The sequence below is a fragment of the Ovis aries genome, chromosome 9 (assembly GCF_016772045.2).
Source record: "Ovis aries strain OAR_USU_Benz2616 breed Rambouillet chromosome 9, ARS-UI_Ramb_v3.0, whole genome shotgun sequence".
Classification (NCBI taxonomy): Eukaryota; Metazoa; Chordata; class Mammalia; order Artiodactyla; family Bovidae; genus Ovis; species Ovis aries.
Window position 1 is genome coordinate 68,536,755 of NC_056062.1, and position 15,175 is coordinate 68,551,929.

Here is a 15,175-nt window from a genome sequence, read left to right on the forward strand (position 1 = left end):
TAGGCCCTGTGTCCATCATTCTCAGGTGCCCCAGTGGACTATAGAGGTGCTGGGTTATCTCTTCTCTTGGCAGCCCTAGCTGTCTTGCAGGGGCTCAAGTAGCCACAACACCAAAATGATGGCCATGAGAAACCTCCTGTGTTTATCCCAGGGCAATAAACATAGTCACCTTACTGATGCTCTGCAGTGACAGTGACTGTGAAGTACTGCTCAGTATAGCATAGTGGTGAAGAGATCCAAGTTCTGGAATCAGATAGACTCAAGTTAGAATCTTGGCTCTGCCAGTTATTTATTACTTCTAATACCTTTGAAAAGAAACATTTTCAATCCTCAATTTCTACATGTAAATGGGTATGATAATAATAACTCCCTTACGGCGCTGATGCAAGAATTAAAGATAACCCATTAGGACTAATAAATGCTTTTATTGTCATTGGTTCTGCTTCCCCTCCTTTTAACCATGATATAAAATTCTTATTCACAAACATCTAATTTTTTAGTTAGTTTTTGTTTCCTCTAAGTCTCCTCTTCTGGCTAAATATCCCAAGTTCCTTCAGTGTCTCATCCAACATGAGTTCAAGTTTCTTCAACTTCTCAGTTGCTTGCTTCTGGACAACATATGGTGTCTTGGGGCTCCCTTTCAAATATACAGTATTAATACTAATAATGTACCCCAGCAAATGTGGCTTGATGAGCTAATCTTTGAAAGGTGGAGGAAATAGGGGAATGAAAAAAGGATATTCTCACTGGAGAACAGTGTAATTAGTGAGCAAAGGAGACGAAGCCATAATAGATATATCATGTTTAACAATAAATGGGCTTAACTAGCTAAAAGACAGTCATGGTGAGAAAAGATTTAAAAGCAGCTGTGTTATGATACCCCTGGAACTATGAAAGTATGAATTCTATCAGTATAAAGGAAAACCAAAGCCATTCTCAGGTGGCTCAGTGGTAAAGAATATGCCTTCCAATACAGGAGACGTAAAAGATGCGGGTTTGATCCTTGGATTGGGAGGATCCCGTAGGGCAGGAAATCGTAACCCACTCCAGTAATCTTGCCTGGAAATTTTCATGGACAGAGGAGCCTGATGGACCACAGTTCATGGGGTTGGACATGACTGAGCACACAGGCTACACTGCACTAAAGGAAAACCAACCAAGTCATCATTATAGGAGACTGATCTATTACTCGAAAGCAACCACAAAATTCATGTGAGCTACTCACAAGCAGCAAAATGTCATATTATAATATAACTCTTCTCTTGCTCCCTTTAGATTAAACAATCAATAACCCCCCGACTTCCCTGGTGGCTCAGACGGTAAAGCGTCTGTCTACAATGTGGGAGACTTGGTTCGATCCCTGGGTCGGGAAGATCCGCTGGAGAAGGAAATGGCAATCCACTCCAGTGCTATTGCCTGGAAAATCCCATTGACAGAGGAGCCTAATAGGTTACAGTCCATGGGGTCGCAAAGAGTCGGACACGACTTCACTTTCACTTTCACTTTGGGCAATTTCAACTTCTTTGTAATTCAGTTTTATCTTTTCTAAAAATCCACTCTTGCAAAAGAGGAATTTTACAGAATTTTAAAGATTCAGTAAGCCAGAAAGAAAAACACCAATAAAGTATACTGACACATATATATGGAATTTAGAAAGATGGTAATGATAACCCTGTATGCAAGACAACAAAAGAGACACAGATGTATAGAACAGACTTTTGGACTCTGTGGGAGAAGGAGAGGGTGGGATGATTTGGGAGAATGGCATTGAAACATGTATACTATCATATAAGAAACAAATCGCCAGTCTAGGTTTGATACAGGATACAGAATGCTTGAGGCTGGTGCACTGGGATGACCCAGAGAGATAATATGGGGAGGGTGGTGGGAGGGGGGTTCAGGACTGGGAACTCATGTACAACCATGACGGATTCAAGTCAATGTATGCCAAAACCAATACAGTATTGTAAAGTAAAAAAATAAAAAATAAAGAGCAAAAAAAAAAAAAAAAAGATTCAGTTCAGTTCAGTTCAGTCACTCAGTCATGTCCGACTCTTTGCGACCCCATGAATTGCAGCAGGCCAGGCCTCCCTGTCCATCACCAATTCCTGGAGTTCACTCAGACTCATGTCCATCGAGTCTGTGATGCCATCCAGCCATCTCATCCTCTGTCGTCCCCTTCTCCTCCTGTCCCTAATCCCTCCCAGCATCACAGTCTTTTCCAATGAGTCAACTCTTCACATGAGGTGGCCAAAGTATTGGAGTTTCAGCTTTAGCATCATTCCTTCCAAAGAAATCCCAGGGCTGATCTCTTTCAGAATGGACTGGTTGGATCTCCTTGCAGTCCAAGGGACTCTCAAGAGTCTTCTCCAACACCTCAGTTCAAAAGCATCAATTCTTCGGCACTCAGCCTTCTTCACAGTTCAACTCTTACATCCATACGTGACTACTGGAAAAACCATAGCCTTGACTAGACGGACCTTAGTCGACAAAGTAATGTCTCTGCTTTTGAATATACTATCTAGGTTGGTCATAAGTTTTCTTCCAAGGAGTAAGCATCTTTTAATTTCATGGCTGCAGTCACCATCTGCAGTGATTTTGGAGCCCCCCAAAATAAAGTCTGACACTGTTTCCACTGTTTCCCCATCTATTTTCCATGAAATGATGGGACTGGATGCCATGATCTTCGTTTTCTGAATGTTGTAAAGATTAACTGTGACCATTAACTGAGTTATATCAGCAATGTTTAGAAGATAGCCTGACAATAGTAAGTGCTTTGTATGTTAATTATTGTTATTTTGGGTCATTATTATTGACTGGAAAAATTCAGTTTTCATTCCAATCCCAAAGAAAGGCAATGCAAAAGAATGTTTAAACTACTGCACCACTGCACTCTTCTCACACGCTAGCAAAGTAATGCTCAAAATTCTCCAAGCCAGGCTTCAACAGTATGTGAATTGTGAACTTCCAGAAGTACACGCTGGTTTTAGAAAAGGCAGAGGAACCAGAGATCAAATTGCCAACATCCATTGGATCATCAAAAAAGCAAGAGAGTTCCAGAAAAACATCTACTTTTGCTTTATTGACTACGCCAAAGCCTTTGACTGTGTGGATCACAACAAACTGGAAAATTCTTAAAGAGGTGGGAATACCAGACCATCTGACCTGCCTCCTGAGAAATCTGTATGCAGGTCAAGAAGCAACAGTTAGAACGGGACATGGAACAATGGACTGGTTCCAAATTATGAAAGGAGTATGCTAAGGCTGCATATTGTCACTTTGCTTATTTAACTTATATGCAGAGTACATGAGAAATTCTCGGCTGGATGAAGCACAAGCTGGAATCAAGATTGCCTGGAGAAATATCACTAACCTCAGATATGCAGATAACACCTCACTTATGGTAGAAAGTGAAGAAAAACTAAAGAGCCTCTTGATGAGAGTGAAAGAGGAGAGTGAAAAAGCTGGCTTAAAACTCAACATTTAGAAAACTAAGATCATGGCATCTGGTCCAATCACTTCATGGCAAATGGATGAGGAGACAGTGGAAATAGTGACAGACTTTATTTTTTTGGGCTTCACAATCACTGCAGATGGTGACTACAGCCATGAAATTAAGACACTTGCTCCTTGGAAGGAAAGCTATGACCAACCTAGACAATATTAAAAGGCAGAGACATTACTTTGCCAACAAAAGTCCATCTAGTCAAAGCTCTGGTTTTTCCAGTAGTGATGTATGGATGTGAGAGTTGGACTGTAAAGTAATTAGCCTCCAATTAAAATAAATAAATAAATAAATATATATATATAAAGAAAGCTGAATGCCGAAGAACTGATGCTTTTGAACTGTGGCGTTGAAGACTCTTGAGAGTCCTTTGGACAACAAGGAGATCCAACCAATCTATTCTAAATGAAATCAGTTCCGAATATTCACTGGAAGGACTGCTGCTGAAGCTGAAACTCCAATACTTTGGCTACCTGATGAGAAGAACTGACTGACTAGAAAAGACCCTGATGCTGGGAAAGAATGAAGGCGGGAGGAGAAGGGGACAACAGAGGATGAGATGGTTGGATGGCATCACCAACTGAATGGACATGAGTTTGAGTAAACTCCGGGAGTTGGTGATGGACAGGGAAGCCTGGTGTGCTTCAGTCCATGGGGTCGCAGTCCATGCCTGAGCGATTGAACAGAACAGATTATTCAGACACTCTGCTAGGCACAGGGGAAGCAGAAATCAACAGGACAATCCCTTGCCATATTTCTCCAGATTTTGTGGGCAAGGCAATGACTTTGGAAACAGATTTTTGAGCACAATATTAGAGATCGTTTATTGTCTTTTTTTCACCCTGGATGAGGTATCAATTCCTCTGAGCCTCTTTCTTCATTTGTAAAATGAGAATTAAAATCTTGGAGGATTTGTTATGATGGTGGGTCAGAGGTTAAAGTGTGTGCCTCCAATGCAGGAGACCCGGGTTCGATTCCTGGGTCGGTAAGATCTTCTGGAGAAGGAAATGGCAACCCGCCTGGAGAATCCCATGGACGGAAGAGCCTGGTAGGCTACAGTCCATGGGGTCGCAAAGAGTCGGACACGACTGAGCGACTTCACTTTCACTTAAACAAAATTAAATATGCATACTGCGCGGCACACAGTTGTAACTAAATATACACCTAGAATACTCAAACATTCCCTCATAACAGGGAGAATAGAGGACCTTACTCTGAGTTTAGGAGCCATTGACTTGAGTTTAGGAGCCAGTGAGTTCAGCGAGAGAGAGAGAGAGAGAGAGAGAGAGAGAGAGAGAGAGAGAGAGAGAGAGAGAGAGAGAGAGAGAGAGAGAGAGAGAGAGAGGAGGAAGAGAGAGAGGAGGAAGAGAGAGAGGAGGAAGAGAGAGAGGAGGAAGAGAGAGAGGAGGAAGAGAGAGAGGAGGAAGAGAGAGAGGAGGAAGAGAGAGAGGAGGAAGAGAGGAGGGAGGCAGGGCGGCCGACCCAGACTACATCTCCCGGGATGCTCAGCAAGAGGGAGAGCCCCGCCCAGCCCCGCCCCGCGGGCACCGCAGGCGCTGCCCACCCCACGAAGCCGGCGGCGCGCAGAGGCTACAAGTGCTGCGGCTGCTGAGCGGGGTACTTTCCCGAGGAGCAGCTCAAGGACTAGCGCGCGGTGCTCTAGGCTCACTGGGTGGCCAAGGCAGGAGGTGAGTGGCGGCGAGTGGAACGGGGAGGAGGCGCTGGAGCGCGCGAGAGACCCCGAGAGCCTGGCGGAGCTGGGGAGCGCGTCCCTTGTCCCTGCCTAAGGTGCCTGCCTAGCCTTTGGGTATTTGGCGAACGCATCCCAACTCAGGGCACCACGGCGGACGCGGAGCTCACCCAGAATGGGTTGATTGAGTCGGTGGGGAACATCGATCGCTGCCCGGTGCTTGCGGCGCGCCCTTGCAGGACGGATCCCGAGATCGCTAGACCAGCCTCGCCCGTGTCAGTTAGTTCCCAGGCAGATATTAATGCTCTTAATTGCTGGCGGACGGACGAGGAAAAGTGCTGTCTCCGCGTTCTGCGGGTGCATTTTTATTAACCGCGCTCTTAAACCAGAGAGGAGAGAGGGATGAGGCTGAAGGAAAGAGCCTTTGGCTGGTCCCCTGGGATTATCCATTCTCCCCTGGGAATGGAAGCCCCGGATTACCGAGCTGCAAAGGAAATCGACTGTGCAGCTTGTTCCGACGGAACAAGCGGAGTCTCTCTTTTAAGAGACAGAGGCAGAAGAAGGGAATTAAGTGGAGATTTCTCTCTCCCTCTCTTTGTTATAAATTGGAAGTCCCATAAGGAGTTCTGCCGATTTTTATCTAAAGTAATCCAATTTGATGGGCTAATTGTGCCAAAGGTTAATCAGCGCATCTAATGTTTGAGGGAACTGCTAGATTTCTCATTTTAGTAATCGATCAAACCCGTTACCATTGCTTCCTTCACTGAGGGATCCAGCAGTGGAGGGTGGGGGTGGGGGTGGGGGGTCTATGCAGTTACTAAAGGAAAGCTCTGGTTCAGTTGTGGTTTTCCTGCATCTGATTTTTTGTTTGTTTTCCTGTTTTAGCTGCAAAGAAACTGCAATAATAGGAGAAGCGTGTGTGTGTGTGTGTGTTTTAAACAAACTCTAATGTAGAGCATAAAACATGTGGATTTCCCCTGTCATATTTTAAATGAGTTGCCAGGTGGATTTCCGCTTCACCTTACCTGTGTTTCTGTGTAGGTTACCAGCCGTTGGAGCTGTGGATTTTGAAGCATAATAAACCTCTAAGACATGAGTTAAATATGTTATTATCCTGGACTTGGAAGCAAAATAAAAGGGGAATTTACTTGAAACCTCTGTACTTTCTGATAGTAGAAAGTAAAATTTTATTCCTTAGAAAGATGGCAGAGGCAGAAAAGGACAGGCAAATGGCTTTCTGCTCAACGCAAAATTTTTTCCCATGAAGGTGCCTTGCTGTGGTGAGATAGGGCAAAGTTCTAGAGGTAACCCTGGAAATAGTTTCTCCCCTATTGGCCTCAACAGAACTGTGACTCTGTGGGTTTATGATTTGTATTTTATTGTCAGTTTATTTCTAGACTGGGGTTTGTGAAAACTTCCCAGATGGTTGATGCCCTGTACACATTTGTTAGCAAAGCGTGCAGAGGAAGAGGAACTCATACTCACTCAGACCTGGAGTGCAGGGGTAGTGGAACTTTACCTGAAACAGGCAACTCTGTGTGTGTGTGTGTGTGTGTGTGTGTGTGTGTGTAGGAGTGGGCTAGCTCATTGTATTTTTCAGAGATCACCCTATGAGGTGTGTGTCTACGTATTTTTGGGTCTAGAACATGCTGCCATTGTGTAGCAGTAAGCTGAGAATGGAATCACAATGAACAGGGCTGTGTGATTAGGGTCTCTGGGTGTACAAAGTGTACCGTTAGGAGGGTGGCTTAATCAAGCCAGCCATCTTTTATCCACTTCAGAACCAACCAGTCAAAATACTGAGCTCCAGTAGAGCCCAACTGCTGGTGACATATTGATTGGTTCACCCATGGTGATGCTCTAACGATGCTAATCTGTATTAGCATCTGTTCTGAACTACAGAGAGTGTAAACACTTATAATTTAACTGAAGTATTGAGAAGTCTGTGCTTCCCCAAGTTCTTCAGAAAATCAGCAGCTCCACTGAAAAAGGTCCTGCTTTTCTCATTTGTATCTCTGTGCAGGAAACCTGCCTTCTCGTTTGAGGGATCCTGTCACCGAAATGTGTGATCCTTGGATAAATTTGGCTTGGTGACGGCAATGCTTTCTTCCCAGACACTGCCACTTCCTCCATGTTCCTTTTTACCCTGACCATGTTCCTTTTTGCCCTTTTCACACTTTCCCGCCACTAGGTAGCTTCTCCTTTCTCTTACCTATTTTAGGGGGAATTGGGGCTGAAGTGTCAAAACCTGTAGCTACAAAGGAGAAGAGGGCCTCAGGAGCAGTACTCCTGGTGGTCTGGTCTTAGCTCCTGGTGGGTTCTTATCTAACTGTGTTGCTATTGGCAGACTCTCTGGAAGCTGCTGGGGGATGTCTGACTAGCTCGAATGGAGCTCCACTACCTTGTTAAGAAAAGCAGCCAGGCAGCCCTGTGTGATGGTGCTGACTGGAGTTCAAGAGGGCCTCCCGGGGACCAGTCAGATGCAACAGCCACCAGAGCTGCTCTCTGCTGCCAGAGACGTTGTACCTCGAAGCCAAGAGCATTGGAGATGGAAGCATCTAAACTTAGCCCTTCCCCAGCATCCCCTTCCCCCTCACTGCAAGACAGTGCTATTCACACAGACTCGTTGCCACCAGGACCTCTCAACTCAGGGAACAACCAGATAACAGCAGAACAGAAAGTCTGCAACTGCTGCAGTCAGGAATTAGAAACCTCTTTTACCTACGTGGACGAGAATGTCAACCTGGAGCAAAGGAACAGGCGCTCCCCTTCAGCAAAAGGGAGTGATCACGTGGGAGACCTCGACTGGGGAAATCCAAATGAGTGGTCCCATGAGTCTGCCATATCCCTGATTTCCGAAGATGAAGATGATACCAGCTCGGAAGCCACCTCTTCAGGGAAGTCAGTAGACTATGGTTTCATAAGCGCCATCTTGTTCTTGGTCACTGGCATTTTGCTGGTGATCGTCTCGTACATTGTCCCACGGGATGTGACTGTGGATCCCAACACTGTGGCGGCCCGGGAGATGGAACGCCTAGAGAAGGAGAGCGCGAGGCTGGGGGCTCATCTGGACCGCTGTGTGATTGCCGGACTCTGCCTGCTCACGCTTGGGGGGGTCGTTCTGTCCTGCTTGCTGATGATGTCCATGTGGAAGGGGGAGCTATACCGTCGTGACAGGTTTGCCTCCTCTAAAGAGTCTGCGAAACTCTATGGTTCCTTCAACTTCAGGATGAAAACAAGCACTAATGAAAACACCCTGGAACTGTCACTGGTGGAGGAAGATGCTCTCGCTGTACAGAGTTAATTCTGGTTGTGAACTTCTTGAGAGTCTGCCTTGGTATTTTATATGAACAAAACAAAGCAAAACACATTTCTTAAAATTACTAGTGCAGTTTATTTGCCTGGCAAGAAAAGTTTGTTCCCCAAACCAACAGCCAGTGAGAGTTTTTGCTCTTGTATTTTTTATTTAGAAGAAAAGCCATGTAAGATGCATTAAGAAACCACAGCCAGCTACACTGGTCCTTCTAAAGAGCTGAGACTAGCTAATCTGTAATGGCCACCTGCTTCTTCTATTAATACTTCTATAGCAAAATATTTCTAACAATTCAGTGTTCAAATGATTTATTTTACACGATATGGGATATTTTTCTTTAGACACTAGAGGGTATAGAACCAATTAGTAACCTGTTTTGTGAAAAAGAATGTAAGCACTCATCACATAAGGCTTACATATAATTCTTGAAGGTGCTTATCCACTTTCTTACTCAACTTATTCTTTCTGTAACTTGGCTAAACATTAAAATATGGGGTTTTGAATTTGAATATTTTGAAGCTTGAAGATACTGATTATTAAAAAATGCAAAAACACATATGTTATATTCAAAATTATTCCTGTCTTCAGAAGTGGTAATTAAGTCATTAGAATAAACGTTCTAATAAAATTATATAAATCAGCCAATCTGAATTTAACCCAGAATGGTAGTGCCAGATATTAGCCAGTGTCACATGCCTGTTTTCTAGATAAGTAAAATTAATTGCTGATATGAACCTCATTTTCTGTTTGTGATTTAGCCATCATATATGTTACACATGCTGAAGTCTTTCCTGGTTCTCACCCCAGAGAGGTAAGCATAAGATGTTTTTATCCTATTTCCAGATACGTACACATCTAGGCAGGTTGAGTCATAATCGGCTCAGGCACACTCCCAGGTCGTTGTTGTTTGGAGAAAACCTCCACTGTAAGTGCAGCTAGACTCCTGGGGACTGTGCCTAGAAACTGGTATCACTTGTTCTAGGTCAAGCAACAAGTCATTGCCCCAGGATGGCAGCAGTCCTTAAGCTCACAGCCAAAAAATAAAAAACTAAAATGAGACGAGAGAGACTGAACACACTGAATCCATGGGAATTGTACTTCTCACTCAAACTTGCTTCCTGCTAACAATCGTCTAAGGCATCATTCTGAGCACCTTATATCCAGGCTCTCATACCTGTGAGATCTTGCCTCATAAATTCAGACTTATTTTATTAGAAGCACCATAAGAAAAACAGTAACCACTTTGCAAAAGACACACCTAGAATCCCTGCTAACTCAGTGTCTCTGTGGGTTATGGTTCAAGAAGGGGATGGAGGGAGAATGCAGCCTCAGAAATATCTTGCATTTTACAGCTCTTCTTCAAGGTGTTTTCAACCTCCTACTTCAAGAGTAGTTTCAGTTACTGTGTTACCAGGGTTGTTTGGGTCATTCTTAAAGAGGACTAGAGCTGGGAATCAGGGTGGAGAGCAGGGGAGGGGAAGTGAGAAAGTGATTTCTTTGTAGATTCTAAAGCCTGATTCTAATGTCTGAAGTTTTTGTTGTTATTGAAGACTGTGGAGTATGTGGGTGACTCTGGCTGGCAGAGTGTGTGAGTCAGGATATTTATGTGAATGAGCTCTTGTGGGTGTCAGGTTGATTTGATGAATTGGGTACACTGTGTTGGTAAGGGTTAAAGTGAAATGCAGAAGAGAAGATCAGAGAATAATAAAAATAGTGAGGACAGATGTGTGAAAGAATTATTAGGTTAAAATGGTAAATTATATGGATCTCAGAAGAAGCTAGATGTAACTGGATTACCTTATCCTTTATAAGAGACCATTACTGATTTGGAAACAATTGAGATAATACAGACATGATTTCTGTTTTCTATAGCTGGTTCTCTGTGCTTTTTGAAGAAACTTTGTTTTATTGTGACTCTCATGTGTTGAGGCCAGCTTTTCCCAGCAGTATAAATTTCTTATCCTGAAGGTTTATATAATATAAATTGTCAGATTCTAGCCTGCTTGAGGATCTACAATGCATGATGTTGAGGTAACAAGGGAATGATCTCTTTGGCTGAGTTAGTAGGTCTGAGCTGTGTTATTTTTTTTTTTAATATACTGTACAAAATACATGTTTATTCATAGACACTAATTGGCATCCTCTGAGCTTTGTTTATTGATGAATCAAGATTAGTCAAATTGCAGACATAAACAATTAATGAGAAGCCTGAATTTCAGGTTGTGAAGGAAGACAACATTGAGATTCAAACGTGAGAAAACTTTTTCAGCTCTGTAAAGCTGTTGATAAAGGAAAAGTCAAAGCTTTTCATTTGGAAGTATTTTATGATTCTTGTAGTGCTACCAAATTATATATAGTTCCAATGTGATCTACAAGATATATATTCCTACACACACACACACACACACACACACACACACACGCTTAGTTGCTCAGTTGTGTCTGACTCTGCAACCCTGTGGATTATAGCCTGCTAGGTTCCTCTGTCCATGGGATTTTCCAGGCAAGAATACTGGAGTGAGTAGCCATTTCCTTCCCCAAGGGATCTTCCTGACCCAGGGATTGAACCCAGATCTGTGTTGCAGGCAGATTCTTTACCATCTGAGTCACTAGGGAAGCCCTACATGTTTATATCCCAATTAGGAAAAAGTATTCAGGGAAAAAAGACTTAAATCAGAGTATATTTCTTCCTTTTCATCCTTAAAATTGTAAAATTGAAATATAGTAAGTATATGGTAGACTACAGTCCATAGAGTTGCAAAACGTTGCAGAGTCAGACGTGATTGAAGTGATAGCACGGATGCGTGTACCTATATGGTAACTTATTTTACCACTATTTAAATCTGCTCATATATGGGGCATATCTCTTTTACCTTCTCCTTATATGAGGGCAGACCATTACACCAAAAGGAAGCAATTCAGAACATCATCTGGGTGTCTCTAGGGCTGCATTAACATGACTCAGATAACTGCCTTCATCAGTTATGATTTCTCCAGGTGTTCAGCTATGTAGCTCTAGTTTATACTGTCAGTGCCTGAATTCAAGATGAAAATTAATTGAATTTTAAGTGGTGGTAACACAGTTAACAAAAGACCCTGAACTTTGGGTTTGGGGCTCTAAATATATTTATTTAGAAGTACTTTGGCAAGATCAGGTTATACTGTTACAGATAGTGAACAGAACATAGCTATGGTGTGGGTCTTGGATTTCTCATGGAGATTTGTGACCCTATGCCTGTCTCTTTAACATGGTGCTGGTTGTTACCACTGAGAACATTGCTAGACCTAGAGAAGCAAAACTACTTTTTCAGAGGTCCATAGTTTAGGTCTTTGACTTTTTACCAGGTTTTAGAAAACTAGAGTCACCTTCCTAATCTTAAAAGAAGGCAACTCATTGTTTAGCATGGAGGCCTGAAGGGGTGAGTACCAGAAAGAGAGCTGCTTTTCTCCATTACTGCTGGGATCTACAGGCTGCTAATGGCCAGTTTAACTGTCTTAAGACTTTAATAAAAACTGTTCCTTTTCAGAGCACCTTAAACTGTTTTGGCAGAGCTGAAGTGATTTCTTTGCAGTCTTGTGTGTCCTTTTCAGCCATCTGGAGCTCCATATCATATGATGTACTGGACCTTTCATAAGAAGAATGTCTTTTCTCCAGGCTCCCATTTCATAGCTGATTCATAGTTTAGAGGATTACAGGACTACTTGGAATCATGAAATTCTTGGTGGCTGTGGGTACTTTTACCCACAAAACTGCTATGCTGCTTGATGCTCTACTGTCTAGCTACTTGCATTGATATCAATATCACATGCTTTACTGTCTGCCTAAAAACACCTGAGTCCATTCCTCCCATACTTATTTGTTTTAGGGACTCAAGCTGGCCCAGTACAGGAACATATCTTTCGATGTGCCAGTTTAGACAAAGACTGCCCTGCCAAGTTCATTTGTGCCTTCTGTTTGCTGCCGGGTATAAGGATAAGTGAGTGAGTCAGAATTATGTCAGTTGAATATCAGGAATTAAAGGTCTGAATCCAAGTGGTTCTACTTTTTGTTACTTCTTTGTAACAAAGTTCTAGGCAGGACCCTTTGAACATTTTATCCTTCATCTTTCACATGTGCAGTGATAGGCACATGCAAAACCTTGATTATTCATATAAAGTTAAAGAAAAATGTTCTATATATCTGTTAGAAGGTTTTTCAGTCTGAAGGTTGTATTGCATTGCAGCAATAACTGCTACCACAAAAATGTGGTCTGACTAAAGAGACTCAAAACCTTCATCAATGGTTCACCTGTTTAGCAAGATTTAATACCACCAACTAGATTCCACTGTGACAAAGTAATAAGAGCCTTACAGTTCTCTGTATTGGGGTTTAACATTTTCCAGAATGGGGCATAAAGAATGACTATAATAAAAAAGAATTATAAGGAAGTCTAACTGGCTTTTCTCAGTATAAAATGTTTTATAAAGAGAATTAACACTTCATCTTTTAGCTGATTTTCAGCTGTACAATTTTATGGTCCTTAGTTTTCTGTAGTATTTCCTTCCAACTTGTACAGGCATAAGTCTTGGGAAGTAATTTGCCTGGCTCGTGCAATAGCACTGTAAAAAGTAAGATGTTATTTTAAATATGAAAAATTGCTTTAAAAAATCCATGGGTTACCCTTAAGAGCATACCTCTCCATTTTTTCTGTTTTTAGTGTGCAAGTTTATGTACACTCAAGTCTATGTATTTATTAGAATATTTATAACTATAAACTGTAATATTTAAAGCTATTACTAGAATAATTTTCTTATGGGAAACTTGGCATGCCTAATGTTAACTTTAAGGACAAGAGAAATCTTTCACACGTCATGAATGAAGAAGTTGGAATCAACCTCAGAATGAGATGCCATAATTATATGGATTCTTGCTTATTTGTTTTTTTTGTTATTCAGCTTCCTGCAGATGTTTAATTGACTTTTTTTACCCTCTCAGTTTTAGGCGTACAAAAGCATGGCATATTTAGAAATTATTTTACCCTGATTATTTCATTTTAAGGAAATATGGGTAGCAGACAATATTTTCCTTTCCTTCATTTTAGCAGTTTTCCTGTGTTTCAGGAAGAGCCAGCCTTATTTTCCCGCTGCCATCTTCATGCTTCCTTGCCAGACTCCAAATAAATGTCATACCAGAAAGCAAAGACAAGTTATTACTATACAGTGTACTGAGAGTTTATGGTTCTCATCGTGCTTTTCATTTTACTTTCTTGACAAACAATAAAAATAATTTGATGTTGATTATGTGTTTTTTATATTATAAAAAGGGAAGTTATTCAGGTTCTAAATTTTTATTAGAGCATTTGATGCTGTATATGTTAATAGTATGTGTGTCATTATCATTTTAAAATAAAACTATTAAGATGTTTTATTGTGTGTGTTAACTTTTATTTAAATCTGAATATGTAATGTTGATTTTGTCTTTTCAAATTACATTTGAAATTATCAGTAAAAAAATTAAAGTTATTATTTATCATTGATTCAAGTAGAACATTCTTTTTGGTACCGTATCATTGAACAATGTAAACTATGCCTCATTTTTCTCTACTTTATGTGAAATAGTCTATGAATAGTTATTTGGGTTTCTCCAAATTATTCAGTATTGAACTTAGAGTATGAATTGCACAATGTGGAAAAAATACAGGAATAAATATTTTAAATACACTCATCTAGAAATATAGAAAGCTTTGAGGTGAGAAACAAATATTGGATTAGCTCCTGCTCCTGCTGTTAATAATTTTTAATGTAATTTTGATGTCTCTATTTTCATTTGAGAGATAGATAATAATGTATGTAATGAAGTGGAATTTTATCCTTACTATATGTAGTGCTGTCAAGGTTGAGAATCCTAAAGGGACAATTTGAAATGAGGCCCCATTTATTGCTCCACTCGTTTGAAACCAAATGGATCCAGATTCTTATCTACTATAAAAGAAGAAAATGTAGTGCTTTTTCATACATATTTTTTGCTAGAAGACCTTGTTTTGGTAAACCACCTCTGGTCATTCAGAATGAGCTGCACAATGGTGCTATAACTCCATGGTCTCTTGCTACCTGACCCTCAGAGGTCAGCAGGGAGCCTCCCAGGGACCCAGTCTGATACGTTTCAAATGTTGCTGATTATGCACTCAGAGGGAAAAAAGAGAGTCAGAAAGGTCTCAAACAGACATCGTACCTCCTCACAACTTGTTAGCCAGGACTAGCTACATAGTCCCACTTATGCTAGGAAATGCATTTCTAGTATGTGCTCTGAAATGGCACACATCTGAGCCATTTTCATCTGTAAAATAGGTATAAACTGTTTGCTTTGCAGGACTCTAATGAAACTTAGAGATATCAGATAAACTTAGAAGCAGAGGTATTACTTTGCCAACAAAGTTCTGTCTAGTCAAAGCTATGGTTTTTCCAGTGGTCTTGTATGGATGTGAGAATTGGAAGAAAGCTGAGCACTGAAGAATTGATGCTTTTGAACTGTGGTGTTGGAGAAGACTCTTGAGAGTCTCTTGGACTGCAAGGAGATCCAGCCAGTCCATCCTAAAGGAGATCAGTCCTGGGTGTCCATTGGAAGGACTGATGCTGAAACTGCAATACTTTGGCCACTTCATGCAAAGAGTTGACTCATTGGAAAAGA

The 15,175-nt window shown here is 41.5% G+C and overlaps 1 protein-coding gene across 1 annotated transcript; it reads left to right on the forward strand.

Annotated features, from left to right (window-relative positions):
* Nucleotides 1-5,090: 5,090 nt before the first annotated feature.
* On the forward strand, nucleotides 5,091-13,915 carry TMEM74 (transmembrane protein 74). The gene is made up of 2 exons (XM_027973468.3): nucleotides 5,091-5,193; nucleotides 7,543-13,915. Exon 2 carries the CDS (start codon nucleotides 7,582-7,584, stop codon nucleotides 8,497-8,499), a length of 918 nt encoding a protein of 305 aa, XP_027829269.1. The 5' UTR covers nucleotides 5,091-5,193; nucleotides 7,543-7,581; the 3' UTR covers nucleotides 8,500-13,915.
* The last annotated feature ends 1,260 nt before the right edge of the window (nucleotides 13,916-15,175 follow it).